The sequence below is a fragment of the Pelmatolapia mariae genome, linkage group LG10_11, assembly GCF_036321145.2.
Source record: "Pelmatolapia mariae isolate MD_Pm_ZW linkage group LG10_11, Pm_UMD_F_2, whole genome shotgun sequence".
NCBI lineage: Eukaryota > Metazoa > Chordata > Actinopteri > Cichliformes > Cichlidae > Pelmatolapia > Pelmatolapia mariae.
This window is the reverse complement of record NC_086236.1, coordinates 17142001-17157635: the sequence shown is the minus strand read 5'-3', so window position 1 is coordinate 17157635 and position 15635 is coordinate 17142001. Positions and strand designations below refer to the sequence as shown.

Sequence of the window (15635 nt, the reverse complement as noted above, 5' to 3'; positions counted from 1 at the left end):
CACACAGCTCCTCAAACAACATCGGTGAAATACTGCCTAATAAAATCCTTCTGTAAAATCTTCTCATGTCTGCAGGACTTTTGGATTTTATAGGGGAGACTCATTAAGTTATTTTTGCTGAAATATATACCTGTGTGTTTGAGACATATTGAGCAATGTGGATATGTAAGGCTGGAAATGTCTGTAAGAAAATTTAAAATGCGACATTTTGTTATTGTTTGGCTGTGGTTCGGGTGTCTTATTACCATTATTGTGTCAGAAATAACTGTTAGTCTTGCTGTTGATGTTCTTAGCCAGAGGCCTTAGGGCTGACATCAGTGTCTGTCACTCAGAGCTTAAGGAATTGATACAGGCGTTACAGATTTAAGCGTGTTCTTGTAAATTATTAAAGGATTGGTATGAATTTTTATCCATCTTTATACAGTACCTAAATGCCTGTATTAGTACAGGAATTTTGTTGGTGACCATAATCATTATTTCTCTTCTTATAAAGAGAGTATGACTGTACGATACTGGGAGTAAAACAGGATTTATTTTGGTGAAAAGCTAATATGATTGATCAGCATTCTTCAATTTATCTCTGTATCTCTTTTTCTAATAATCAGATATAGCTTTATTGTCAGTGTTGTCTCCCATGAATACTATATTATATGAAAGATACCCATGAAGCTGACATATTTCAAGAAAATCTTATGGGCTGCTAAATATTTGTGTACATTTACCTGCAGATGAATAATCTTTTAATATTTTTACGGGATGAATTGCTTGATGTTTCTTTATCTACTTGCTCCTATGTTGCTTACGATTTGTGTAGTCTTTTGTCTTATTCATCCATGCTTCTGAAAAACTGACTTGGCTACAGTTACTCGAATACATACCCAAAGGTTTACCCTTTATTTAAAGATTCAGTCTAGTGGATAAATCCTGTGGTAATTTAGGTATAAAAGAGGCTTTCGTCACACTGAGTTTCACTGCTCTACAAGCAATGTCTCTTTTCGCTTCAAGTTTAGAGGGTGAGCATGATTAAAATGACCAGTAACCCCCCTCAATGTGCAAATGGGCATGTATGATTGAATACTGGAAAGTCGAACACTGATGCTTATGTGTGTCTCTGCCAAACCAGATGGTCTTAAAGAATCTTGGAAATATCATGTGGTAATAGGATCATCTTTTGACCAGAGGGCCCTGGTTCAAACCCCGTGTCAGAAAGCATCCATATTAGAAAGAAATGCTACGCCTACAAGCTCCAGCTGCACTTACATAACTGACACAGACACTGACCCTTGGGCTTACTGCAGGGCTGCAAATCAAACAAGATATTTGATCAAATTTAAGTATGGTTATAAAAATTCTAAATGATAGTAAGGAATTATTATTTATTAATTATAATAATTTTATTAAATCATTGCATCTTGCTTTCAAGTGGCTACATTCATAAAAACACGATCAGTGAGACAGATTCATGTAATAGTGCTGCAGATAAGTAAAACAATCTTTCAAAAGTGGATACAAATGCCAAAATTTGCATGTTTGTCTCTATGCAGCCATTAATCTGAGAAATCTGAGCCACTTCAATTTTACGAATTTTAAAAATTTCCAGTTTGGCTATTATTTCTATTACTATTACTACACAATTTCAGCCAATACATTTCTGAGGTTTTAGTCTTGATTTATATGCTCTGTACTTCACTTTACTTAAAACAACTTCTTCAGGCCTTTTTTTGTCAAATGTAAAACAAAATAATTGCAATGAGACATTGACAGTGAAGCTCCAGTGGGCCAATAAAAATTGCACTGTGCTGTGCAAGCAGAGGGATTACCCCTTTACCTCTTTGATAGCATGCTTACGACTAGGTTCAGACATTTAACAGTCATCCGGAGCCAATTTATTCTTGTATGATTCAATGAATTTCATGTGTTCAATGCATGAAGGCTTCTTTACCCTTTGCTCAGCTCTCATGCTCACACACCCTGTCGTCAGTTTTCTTAATCATTTATTTTGTAACAGGCTAACACAGAGATAACCTTTTACCATCACACCAAAAGCCACTTTCAGTGAACTACAGCTCTTTGGATAGATTCAAACCTAAAACCTTACTGTTAGTCAACTAATGTAACATTGTGCTGCCTAACTGTTTGTTTCTTTGGTTAACTAATGTAAGTAGTTAAAATACACTGTCAAGATTTAATGTTAGTTCATCTTCTAACGTCTCCTAGTTTAGTCCATGGGGAATGACTGTAGATTACACTCACCTAGCACTCAAGCACTTTTAAATATGCACCTACAGACACATTTTTAACACTCACATGCAATCCAGAATGGATGGGTAAGGATATACCAATCCATTCTCTATCTTATTCAATCCCAAGGCACTATAAACAACATGATTTTTGGTGGTAGTAGGTGAGAATTGAGTAACCAGTGAGGAGTGTAAAGGTCCATGCAGGAGATGTTTATTACTATACCCGTATTTGCAAATTAAAAAAACAAAACAAAAAACAATTCTGAGTAATTTCAGCCTTCTATAGTTGACTTTCATGTGTTCAGTCGTGTATGATTTGACATCAAGATCATTCTTGGATTTCTAGTTTACTTTGGAAAATTATTATGTTTTCTTGCCTTTTTTGACAGCTAACATGAAATTGTCTACCATCTTGAGTTTTCAAATAACTAATGGGGTTTATCAAAAAAGCACTTATAAGAATCTGTGTACCAATTCTTGGATATTTTGATGTTTATCTCCACCTGTGAATGATTTCCTTGTCCTGTTAAACGTGTCTGCTGCATTATAATGATAAATCTTTCTATAGTGATCATAGCATATTATAAATCCTAATTCTTTTGATTTCCATGTATATATTATATTCATTGTATCATCACCCTGCAATTGTGATGTTACCTCCTCTGTTTGCGTGTGTTTGATTTATTACGTTCAGTGTACGTTACAGAACATAGGAGTCACCAAGTATTTTATCTGCAACAAAATTCTGTTTAACCCACTACTTAATACAAAAGGAAACATTTTTGCGCTTTCAAAAAAGAAAAATGTCAGCCCTGTAAATGTTTTGTGGGTAAAAAAAATAATTGAAGACATTCATTCTGTCTCAAGAATACAAATCATTTTGGCAAGTAATATAAATATAATTTAGTTTTTTGTTTTTTAGAAGAAACCTCAAAGAACTGAGTACATTTTTAATCAAGTAAAAATAAATCTGCTGCACATAGATTCCTTCTTTCTATAATCACTGACAATATTTTTTTTCTAGAAAGATTAAGTAAACACCAGTCGAAATCATCTCAGCCACCTGTTCCTGTCTTATCTACCTGTCCGATTACCTGACAGGTAGAACACATGGTAAAGCGCTTGCGTATTTTAGTCCCGCCCACAGAGCTTAATAACTCAATTAACCCAAGCTATCATTTTGGTAGTCACATTGGCTCAGGTATCAGCCACTGGCAGTGACTCCCAACACAGGCTCATATCCAATTTGTGTCCTCTGCCCTCCAAAGATAAAGGAACGAATCCATCGTCTCTTCGTGATCTGGGTATTGACAGAGCAGTGAGTGGGTGTGACTGGCTCTGAGCAGCCAGAATGCTTATCACATTGGTTTCATGCTCCCATCTCTGTGTGGGGTAAATCAGAGGGGGAAGAATGAAGGAAAAAGAAGAGAGTCACAGAGACAAACTGGGAGGCGGAAAGAGAGGGGGGATATCGGAGACTTGGGAGAGTAAATGAAGAAGTGAGCCTCGCAGATTGAGTTTAAATTATGCTGTTTAGCAGCCTCGCTCTCAGCTGCTTCTCATTTTCTGGTGAATTAGAGGACTGATGGGGCTGATATGACACCACATTTTAGTTGGACCTGAAGGTTTTCAACTCTTATTAGGTTTTGGTTGAACACAAGCAGCCTTTTAATAATTATTTCCTTTTACATGATCAATAAATTGGTGACCCACTCAATCAATGGCATTAAATGTACAGGAAACTGCAGATTTTCAAGTCAAATTTTTATGATGTCAACAACTTTGATCGAATGTTCTCGGTAGGTGTACTACATCTCCAAGGCTACGCTCAAGCCGGCCAACAAACAGTACACCACGCTGAAGAACGACTACGAGATGACCCTCCACGCTCACTCATCCATCGTGCCATGTGATGACAATCAGAGCATCCCCACAGTACACTGTGACTTTGTGCCCATTGCAGAGCTGGAAAATCGAGACAAAGATGCTATCATTGGTAGGAGACAACATTCATCACACTTTATTTATACATTTCTCCAATTTAACAGATAAAAGAATAACTTAACAGTGAGCGAGCAGGTAGAGCTTCAGTGTCAAGGATGGTTAGAAAAAAGGCAAAAGCAGGAGACGTGACTACTTGCTTCTTTTTCTTTTTTTTTAAGCCTCACAAAACCAAACTGCATCTGACAAGCTCAGTTTTTGCAATCACAGCTCAGAAACATTACTAATGAACTCATCCAGATGGGAATTTGTCACACCAATCGGCAGACTGCAGTGAGTGTTCTGATGATGACCTGACTCACAGCCTCTTCAAACTTTGTGGAACAACTGCTTAAAAAGAGCGTTAAAGATAGAAACTTTAGTGTGATTCAGCAACTGTGTTGTGCGTGTGTATGTTTTACAAATCAGAAGCCAAAACAAAAAACAAAAAACATACCAGTGACTGTTGTGTGAGTCAATCCAGGCAAAGAATACAACACATTTCTCAATCATGAAAGAATATTTTCATATTTTTCCTAAAACAAAATATTTGTTACCCTTTTTTTTCACTGTGATGTTATCTTGTAGACCACATTAGATTGACTCCATTAACAGGAAAACCTTATGAATGTTACTCATTTAATTAGGATTCATTTTTTTGTCTTTAAAATCAAAAATCATTTAGATAAAGGCTTTATGACTTCGGTTCAGTTAGTGGTTTTTTTGCCCACGGAGTATCATACTATCTGATTGCAATTTAAACTGGTCTGGCCCACCCATTTTGTTTATACTTTTAATTTGAAAGAGAAATTGCTGTGTGTCACAAGTGAATTTAAATTACTTGTGAAATTAGAATGAATGGGCTTTTATGGTTTTTAGAAATGGGCTGTTGTTGACATGATAAGACATGATTTTCTGCTTCTAGTGTTTAGACTCAAGCAATTAGGCCATAGGTGTAGATGCTACAAAAAACGAATCTATTTGACAGGCACGTTCGTGTCAGTTGTAAGCCAGATGTCTTGGGAAAGTTTGTTATGGCAGGATCAAAATCAAGGTTAATTCAGGCATACTGTAAGATAAGTCATAGGAAGGCGATTACGTTTATTCTGCTGTTTTTATTAAGTTTTGTTGTGGCTCCTGCACAGTGTGTGTGACAGGTAAGTTTTATCTTCATGGCAGATAAGTTGGGATGATCCAAATGAAGATTAGGCTTGAGACAGTAATTTGGTAGTGTTTTCCTTTTTATTAGTGAGACGATGTACAGGTATGAGTGACATTTTTATAGTTAGGGTAATAGAGATTAAAAAAGAAAACAAAAAAAACTTTTCTTAGGCGGTATGCACATTACATCCTGCAGTTTTCATATATATATAGATATATATATAGATATATATATATATATATATATTAGGGGTGCAACAATACTGGTATCGATATTGAACCGTTTGATACAGTGCTTTCAGTTCCCTACGCATATGTATCGAACAATACAAATTTTTTTATTTATTTTATCAACTTTTCTTCTGATGATGCTGTCTGTGTTGAGCGCTCAGTGGATCTGCGTTCGACTACTCCGCCTAGGCTGCACTGTCAAGTGCAGATCCACTGAGCGCAGCGCAACAAGCTAGCAAGACAGAAGCTAAGCTCGTTGCAACATGGCAACTGACTCAATGCTACCCGAAACTGAACCTCCCCCACCCTCATTCAGATCTGGCGTTTGGAACTATCTTGGTTTTCATGTTAAGCATGACCCTGATGGTAAGCGCGTCATGGACAAAAGTAAAACAGTATGTCGGATGTGCCACGCAATGCTCAATTGGTGGGAACTAGTGCGTTAGCGCACTTAGCTTGTTAACATGTTGACGCTGTCCAGCCCCACACACGGGGCGATCCGCGGTAACTCGTTAACGGAGATTTGCCGCGTTATGGCGTTAATGTCACTTTAACGAGATTAACGCTGACAGCACTAGTGGGAACACAACGAATATGACTGCACATTTACGCCGACATCATCCTAGTGCAAAGACAAGTGGAAGCAGACAAAAACAACAAGCACGCATGCTACAAACTTTACCCGAGTCATTTAGACAGCCGTTAGCACATGATTCTCCTTATGGGGACCTGATATGTTTAATATGCTGCTGAGAATATACCCCAGAAGAAGGGTATAGTATAGCTTTTATTTTGGAAAGAGCCATTTCTCTGTAATAAACTCTCTTTTCCACAAATGAGTGATTTCAGATAGAATAATTCATTTTTTATTATTTTGTTGTTTCAGCAACATTAAATTTAAAAACTGTACTTTTGAGTTAAAATATATATTTATAATTTTAATAAATGACAAATTAAAAAGGCATGAACATTTTTTTGTATCGAAAAAATATGGAACCTTGACACCAAAGTACCGAACCGAACCGTGAATTTTGTGTATCGTTGCACCCCTAATATATATATATATATATGTACACACAAATATACTGTTTTCCAGACTTTATTTTCTCTGAATGCCCTCTAGACTCTTCCACTAATAACTATAAAAAAAATACATAACATTTGTTTAATCTGCGACTTGTATCCCGAGACTGAGCTCTGAATGTGAAAGCGTCAAAGAAGTTGATGTTTATAGTCTGCACAAGTACAAACAAGGGCCTTCAGTTAACAATAAAACAAAATAGCAGTCAGACTGGAAGGAGTCCAGAAACGTACAAGGACACTACCTTGAAGGGGAGATCTGTCAAATTTAAATCAGTTTTCGCTTTTGATTTTTATTGACCTGACTTCACTTTAGTTTGTGATTTTTGATGTAATTCTCACAGGAATCGGGTGTTTTTGTTGCTTAGTTGTTCTTTATTTATTCCAATACATTTTTTTCCAAGCTAAAAATAAACAGCTTTTTAAAACAAGATTAAAGAGGAATTTTACACTAAATCCTGTTTGGATGAAACCTATTCTGCTGGCCTCTGTGGGTTGAGAAGTTCAGGTCTGTTGCATTTGTCTTATGCTAGAGCTGTGCGCTGTGTGAGATTTGATTTTTGCATTGCACAGTAATCCAGTGTTGTAGCGTCATGGGCTAACAGAGCAAGTAAGAAAACTGATATCACAGAAGCAGTCATGTTGAATCTTTTAAGTGCTGGACACACTATATTGGAAAATAAATTAATGGTCAGAAAGAAATATAAGCAACTGGCTGTACCCTACCAATTGAAAGCTCCATGTAGGTTTACATCCTAAACAGTTATATTACATGGTTACATTATTGCAAACTACCAGCACAGCACCACACTAAATAGTTTAGAGATGCACTGAGCAGTTTAGCTGTAGGAGTGCGTTTGCGTTGGTCACAGAGGGGCAGTGTTACATGTCCTGTGTGTCATCTGTTGACTCTCCATTCGCTCTCTCTCCCTCGACTGCCTCTCACTCTACTCCTTTGTTAAATAGGGGATTATAACATGGTAATGAGAACTGTCAGCCTGTTCCTGTGGTGATAATGGAGTTCAGAGGTGGATGACGTCTCAATCATAATGGAATTAAGGAGGGATGAGAGAGCACTGACAGAAATACCGGGAGGATGGGTAGGAAGGGGAGAGTTTAGAAAAAGGCTAGCAGAGAAGGCAGAAAGGCCAGATGAGTGATCTGAAAAAAGGGTGTTGTTATTCAGTCTAATTATTTTGTTAAATACATGAACACAAATGTGTAAATCCTCAGGACACCATGAAACGTGCTACAGACCCCCCCAGCCCCCGTAGATTTTTTTTGTGTGTTTTAGTTCACGTGCACAAGTAGATAAATAATGTTATAAACATCATTTATACATCAAATGGCAACAGTCACCCGCAATGAGGCTTTCCAGAGACGGCAATATTCAAAATATGGAAACAGTATTTGTAATTACCAAAAATCATTTCTTATCTTTCAGTAATGGTTAATCCACCTTTATGCACAAACTTTTTAATTCAAATGATGTTTTTAATAAAAATAAAATATAATTATTGTTGTTATCTGTGCATTTTCACATTTGCTTTTTTATAAAAAACTAAAAAAAACATTTTTTAATTAAAATGCCAAATAACTGTTATTTCCTTGCGTTCCTGGACAGAAAAATAGTTTAAATAGATGGATGTCATACTTGATTAATTTCTGACTTGTCTAGATTTTGGTATAAAACATGTATTTAGTTTGTTATTTGCTTAATAAATAAATATTTGTGTTTTCTTATGACAGGTAGTCAACACCTGTCTGATACCTATAATCACCCATCAGAGATATGATGTAAATGTCTGATTTTGTTAATATGACAGCTTGTTGTTTTTACAGAATTTAATGCATGGAAAAGATATTCGGGGTAATTTATCAGTGGTGTCATCACATAGCAGCATTTTTATAATACTACAGTACTGTTTGCAGCACATGTAGCAGACTACACACACCTCAGCAGATGCTGATACCAAGCAGTTTCTTCACAGTGAGATGATAATTACTTTATGAAATACACTGCTGGAGACAATGACCGCAAAAACACAAAATAGTACCCGATTTACATGTTGATGAGAGCTGGGTTTTGACCCAGAAGCCAAACAGCTTTATTAGCCACAACCAGAAAATGGTACACTTCAGGTACCAGGTACTTCAGATTTAACTTCAGGTGTATTAGCAAGAGTATGTTTGTGCACTACCAGTTTGTCCTCCATGGTTAGACTATTAGTGCACCATTCTGTCATTTTCTGATGTATCTGAGAGAACAAATGATCTGAATGCCACGGTGAATGCCATCATGTGGCTGTTTACGACACTTTGAAACAGACAGCTTACAGGGAGTGATCCATTTATAGCAGGAGGAAATTGTGATGATGCTTCTTAAGAAGACTACCTAGATGGAGAAATCTGCCATATTCAGTCATGTTTTCTTTATGCTTTTTATGGGTGGAGTCATACCTTTTTGATTCCACCTTGTAAAGGAACATCGCAGACTCAAGTCGAACTGAAATCTGTATTTGAATATTTTGTTTTTATCAACTTTTCTTTATTATCTTAGAGCTCCTCGTTGCTCCTCAGTGCAGTAATCCTGAATGAAGTGTTTAGGCCTTGAACATGACAAGAAACTTGAAAGAGGGATGAGTGTGTTTGTTGTCATTTGGAAAGTGGTGCTGGGTGTTAGCCAGCCTGGTATGACATTTATGTCACTCTGCTGTAACTTGGCAATATCAGAGGGGTGTCAGCTCTGTGCTCTGTTGGGCCTTTACTGCTTATGATGTGATAACACTTCACATTATGTAGAGTATATCCAGGGGGCATTTTTAAACTCTACACTGTGTAGAGACATCTCAGGAGGTGCTCTTCACATAACGCCCTTTTTCATACCCGACTGTAAGGATATTGTCTTCCTGTTATCAAGAGATGGAGTTGTAAAATGATTATCTCTACCTCTAGATGTGATTGGAATATGTAAGAGTGCTGAGGATGTATCCCGTATCACCACTAAGAACAGCAGAGAAGTCTCCAAGAGGGCTCTCAGCATAATCGACGAAACAGGCAAAGTCGTGACAGTCACACTGTGGGGCGATGAGGTAATAACTGTAATCTCACTCTCTGTCTTTTTGTATCCATGGATTGATTTCCAATTTGACATTAAAAAGTGTTGAGCACTCTTTAATTGAACATGTTTATGTAGGTGCCCATGTATGTATGTGTGCATACAGCCATGCATGTGTAGTCACACATCTCTCTTTGGGTGCTCTCGAGTACAAAAACACTCTGATTAGGTTTTCTGGGCTGTAAAATTTGGATCGGTCAAATCATTCCTGTGACCTTCAGGGATGTTTTGAACGAGAGTCTCCTATTTGAAACAGAAGGCTAAATAACTCTCGAATGTGCATGAAATAGCACTATTCTTCTCTAAGCTCATTCGATCTGCAAGAGCTAATCCCCTCCTCTTTGCAGAAATCCAAAAATGACTTTCAAATTAACTTGTAGGTTGTCCAATTATGAAAGCACACCATACCAAATATTACTTTCTGGTGTCTTCAAGCTGCAGACACAGACTAAACATGTAAGAGACAATAATACAACTGCTTTTGCAGCCTCGCATTCTGTCTCCTGAATTACTTTCTTAGACACTCTCTTTTTTTTCTTCTTTTTTTTCTTTCTCCAGGCAGAAAATTTTGATGGCTCTACACAGCCAGTGGTTGCCATCAAAGGAGCTCGATTGTCTGATTTTGGGGGAAGATCTCTCTCTGCATTGTTCAGTTCAACAGTCATGGTCAACCCAGATATACCACAGGCCTTTAGACTGAGAGCCTGGTGAGTCACTCTGATGTGTAGCCATACACCAACAATTATACACTTGCACTGATAATCACATCAATAAGTTCTTTGTAAAAAAAAAAAAATACCCAACTGCATTGCTCATACAAATGAAATGAAGTATGGTAAAATCCACCAGGCGTCTCACACATAAATATAAATGCAAAGCCCCAGTGATGACTTGGCTGGAGACTGGTGGCATGTGCCCCCTCAGTCCCAGCAGGACTCGAGACAGGATGTAGACAGAAGGGCAGAAGGAGGGAGCACCACAGAAACAAAGCACAAGTATTTGTGTTTTCCAGCTCCTAACTGCTTTTGTACTTGCTCACAAAGGTGGGAACATGGTGAGCAGCATTAAACTGGATTCTTATTAGCAGCTCCTGTGGAGGGATTTTGAATTATGACTCATTCACTCATTAAGGCTGTTCCCAAGTCTGGACACTGTTGAAACAAAAACGCTTTTTCCTTTTTCCTCCCTCTGTGTATGTGTGTTTGTGTGTACATAACAATCCTTCAGTGTGCATATGATTGCCTGTGTGCTACTCTTGAAATCTATTCGTAGGCACTAAATTGCGTCAAACAGCACTCATACCTTCAAAGTGTAAATACAGTAATTTCAGGCGTGTTCCCGAAGGCATGGTTCTGTTCACACTTTTAAATTTTTAATGACTGCATTATGAATTCTGCTAATTGTTCCATGATTGATCATTTTGGCCACTTTTATGGGTACGTTATATTAATTATGCCAGTTACCTATGTGTGCAGGAGAAAGTGAAGGGGTAGGCTGCATTGCTCTAGCTTTAATCTTGGTCTTATTGGTCTCTGGTGTTGATATTTAAAGGGCTAAATAAGTAAAAGAACAGCACCCTCCTTCCTTTCATCACTCCTTCCATTCTCCTCTAATCCACAGCTTTTCCTCTCGATCTCAGCTGCTGTTTGGTGCTTATCCAAGTTTACATGCTGGCATCAGTCAATGAATGACAATGAAGTTAGTCAAGTACCAGACAGTTATCCACTTCTTTTTTATATTTAGGTCTGTGCTTTAGAAAGACAAAGGAGGTCTGTCTGACTCTACTTCCTGTGGCGATGCGGTGCTATGTGGGATTGTTTGGACCAGACTTCTTTGCATAATTCAAGGAAGCTGATGAATTTGGATGATGAGTTGATTAGATTGCGCTGCTTAGTTAGACTGCTGAGCAGGAGTCACACTGATCCATGAAGATTTTAGATGGTATATTAAAAAGGTAGATAAATTAATAAAAGGCGTGCATAGACAATACTCGAGAGGTTTTATTTATTTGTATTTTTCACTTGGTGAATGAACTGTGTATGTGGATGCTAATGTATGCAGAGAAAAAATGATAAATGGTCTGTTAATGCATTTGGCAGCCATATGTCAGATCAGATATATTGCAGGATGTTGTGTCTGGAAATCAGTTACAAGAGCGATTCAGACATGTCTGAAGAGGCTTATTTGGATTATAATTGATACAGTGCAGTTAGTGATTGAGTTTAGTTACTCCGCAAGAAAATGCCGTAGAACAAACATTTAAAAAAATATACACACATTTGCTTTGACACTTTGTTTTTCACAAATAGATACACTGCTGAACATATTCAGGTCCAATGTTCATGGAACATCTAGTGTAGTTTAATATTTTCAGTATCCAGGGATCTTTACTTGTGTCCTCAAGCATACGGTGTGCTTTCTTTTGACTTATCAAATCCATATTTCTTTCCCCTGCTCTCTGTATAATGTGCATGACAATTTAAAAAGAATATACCAATGTGTTTTGGTTCATAGGCATGCCTGGACATACACCCATCAGGCATAACATTATGACCACCTGTTTAATATTGTGTTGGTACCCTTTTTGCTGCCATGTAGCCCTGACTTGTCATGGATTCCACTGGATCCCTGAAGGTATGCTGTGGTATCTGGACCAAGATATTAGCCTCCATGGATCAGGCTTGTTTGTCCAGCACATCCCACAAATGCTTGATTGGATTGAGGGCTTTGAAATTTGGAGACCAAGTAAATACCTCATGCACCATTCCTGAACCATTTTCGCTTTGTGGCAGGGTGCATTATCCTGCTGAAAGAGAGCTCAAGGAATGTCATTTCAGTGAAAGGGTGTACATGGTCTGCAACAGTGTCTAGGTAGCTGCTACATGTAAAAGTAACATCCACATGGATGGATCCAAGGTTTCCCAGCAGAACATTGCCCAAAGCACCTGCCACTGACGACTTGCCTTATTCTCATAGTGCATCCTGGTGCCAGGTGTTTCGTGGGTAATCAATGCAGACACAGTTGGCCATCCACGTGTTGTGAAAGAAAATGTGACTCATCAGACCAGGCCAACTTTTTCTATTGCTCTCTGCTCCAGTTCTGATCCTCACTTTCAGTGGTGAAGAGGGGCCATAATCACCCTGACTGGTTTGCAGCTATACAGCCCCGTACACAAGAAGCTGTGATGCACTGTGTATTCGGACACTTTTTTATCAGAAATTCGCATAAATGTTTTCGGCAATTTGAGCTACAGTAGCTCATCCGTTCGCTCTCCACATACATTAGTGAACCTTGGCCGATCATGACCCTGTCACTGGTTCACCAGTGTTCCTTCCTTGGACTGCTATTAATAGATTGTGACTGTGAACAGCCTGCTGACCCAGTCATCTAGCCATCATAATTTGGCCCTCGTCAAACTCACTCAAATCCTTAAACATGTCCATTTATCCTGCTTCTAACGCATCAACTTTGAGGACAAAATGTTCAATCGCTCCCTAATATATCCAACCCACTAACAGGCGCCATGATGAAGAGAGAATCAGTATTATTCACTTCACCTGTCAGTGCTTATAATGGTCTGCCTAATCAACGCATATTTATTCATGTACGTGTCATCTCTATAGGTATGACCGGGAAGGCTTTGCAATCAACAGCCAGTCGCTGACAGAGACCAGGTCAGCAGGCACAGGATTAAACATGAACTGGAAAACACTGAGCGCCATTAAGAATGAAGACATGGGCCATGGAGAGAAGGTGACCTCAACACATGCAAACATACTTAAATACACATTGCATTACCTTATTTCCAAAGACATTATCATTACATGCATTTAGATTTAAAAGGGAAATAAAATAAAGATCACTGAAGGTTTACTTTACCCAAATAGCAGCCAATATCAGAATAAATTTTAGGACTGGGGTGGACGAGACTAAAGTAAGATCCATGGACGCCATTAAAATGTTCTTTGCAGTTAGGATTAGGTGACTTTGTTTTACAGTCTTTGATTGTTTTAAGTTTTATTAATTGTTTTATGAACCACAAGCAGCTATAGTGCTTGCTACATTGAATGCACAGTGGGGGATCTGCAGTAAATCTGATCAAAATTAAACCACAAGGTGTTAAACAGCAAAAGGGTAAATCTTGTTGTTTGTGTTGCAGTTTTAGTTTGATTTCTGAGTCAGTTCTTTATGAAAATCTTGGTAGGAAGCAGATTGATATGTGAGTCAGAAAATCCTTCTCTCACTCAGGCAGCTGGCTACTGTTTGAAGAGGAATGAAAGAGACCCTGTGCAGATGATGTAACATCAGCATAGCTACAGTACAGCCAAGGTTGATAACAGAAAATCTTTCCAGCGTTGTAAGACAAGCACTGTAAACATTGAGTTTTGGCACCAGCCCCAAAAAATCAAGGAGTTAAAGCTTTAATGCTTTGAAAGTTTCCAGTCACACGGGGACAAATCCATCATGTTGACGGACTTTGACGTCAGGAGTGTAATGCTGTTTTTAAATTTTTTATTTCTTAACTTTAACTTGCTTGCTCTTGTTACATTCACAGTGTGGATTGGGCTTTCTTGAATTACATATACAGCTGCGTCTGGAGAAATTAGAATATTGCAAAAAAGATTGTGTTTTGTTTCATATATTCTGTATTCATTACACATGAATTGAAATAAATATAGTGATATGTTTATTTAGGCGATTACAGTTTTTAGGTCACGAAAATCCAAAATGCAGCATTACAGAAAGTGTATCCTTTGGTGTAGTGCGGTACATTCAACTGCAGTCACTTGGAAGACTGCTGACTTAGCAGTTTTCCAGATGACAATGCTCGACCCTCTACAAAGAGAGTAAGCTACATAAGGTTACTGCTGAAAAAGCTGGCTGTTTGCAGAGTGGTGTACCAAACCGTATTAGTGAAAAGTTCACTGGAAGGGAAACTGTGCTAGGAATGGTGTGCAAGCAACAGGGATGACCATACCCTTCATGAATAGTCACAAAGAGTAGTCTGAGGCTGGTGTCAATCTCACCACACAGATGTCTTCAGGAAAGGAGGTACAACCGTTGCATTGCTAATATCAGTGATGTAAAGCCACTACTAAACCAGAGATGGCGTCAGAAGGGTCTTACTGTACTAAGGAAAAAGAACTGGAGTGGTCCAAAGTCCTCTTTTTAGATGAAAGTACATTTTGCATTTCATTTGTAAATCAAGGTCAAAGAGTCTACTTGAAGAGTAAGGAGGCACAGAGTCCAAGGTGTTTGAAGTCCAGCGTGAAGTTTCCACAGCCTGTGATGATTTGGGTGCCGTGTTATCAGCTGGTTTTGGTGGCGGTTGGTCTGGTGTGTTTAATCAAAGTCCAAAGTCAATGCGGGCATAAAACAGGAGATTTTGAAGTACGTCATACTTCCTTCAAGCTTCATGGAGATCCCGATTTCAAATTCCAGTAGGACTAAGCACCTGTCTGAATTGCCAGAACTACTGCCAAAAGCTTTGCTGACCATGTTATTACTGTGCTTCACTGACCAGCCAACTCACCTGACCTGAACCACACAGAGAATTTGTAGGGTATTTTCAAGAGGAAGATGAGGAAAATCCCAAAATCCAGATGAGCTGAAGGCAGCAAGCGATCTGGACTTTAGTAACACCTCAGCTTTGCCACAAGCGCCACTCCAATGCAGTAAAAGGAGCCCCAACATTTTTTATGTAATCGTGGAATAATATTCTAATAATCTGAGATACTGGATTTCTGAGCATTAAGAGCTGGAAGCCATCATCTTCAAAATTAAATTAAAAAAAGGCTTGAAATATTTCACTTTGTATGTA

General features: G+C 38.3%; 1 protein-coding gene across 1 annotated transcript in view; it reads left to right on the top strand.

The window, feature by feature from the left end:
* The window catches only part of LOC134637612 (replication protein A 70 kDa DNA-binding subunit-like), a 43401-nt gene that overhangs the window by 13710 nt on the left and 14056 nt on the right, over nucleotides 1–15635 (top strand). Inside the window, exons 10-13 of the mRNA XM_063488068.1 lie at nucleotides 4047–4239; nucleotides 9651–9787; nucleotides 10372–10520; nucleotides 13438–13567. Coding sequence (XP_063344138.1) covers nucleotides 4047–4239; nucleotides 9651–9787; nucleotides 10372–10520; nucleotides 13438–13567 — 609 coding nt within the window. The remainder of the gene's footprint in view (nucleotides 1–4046; nucleotides 4240–9650; nucleotides 9788–10371; nucleotides 10521–13437; nucleotides 13568–15635) is intronic.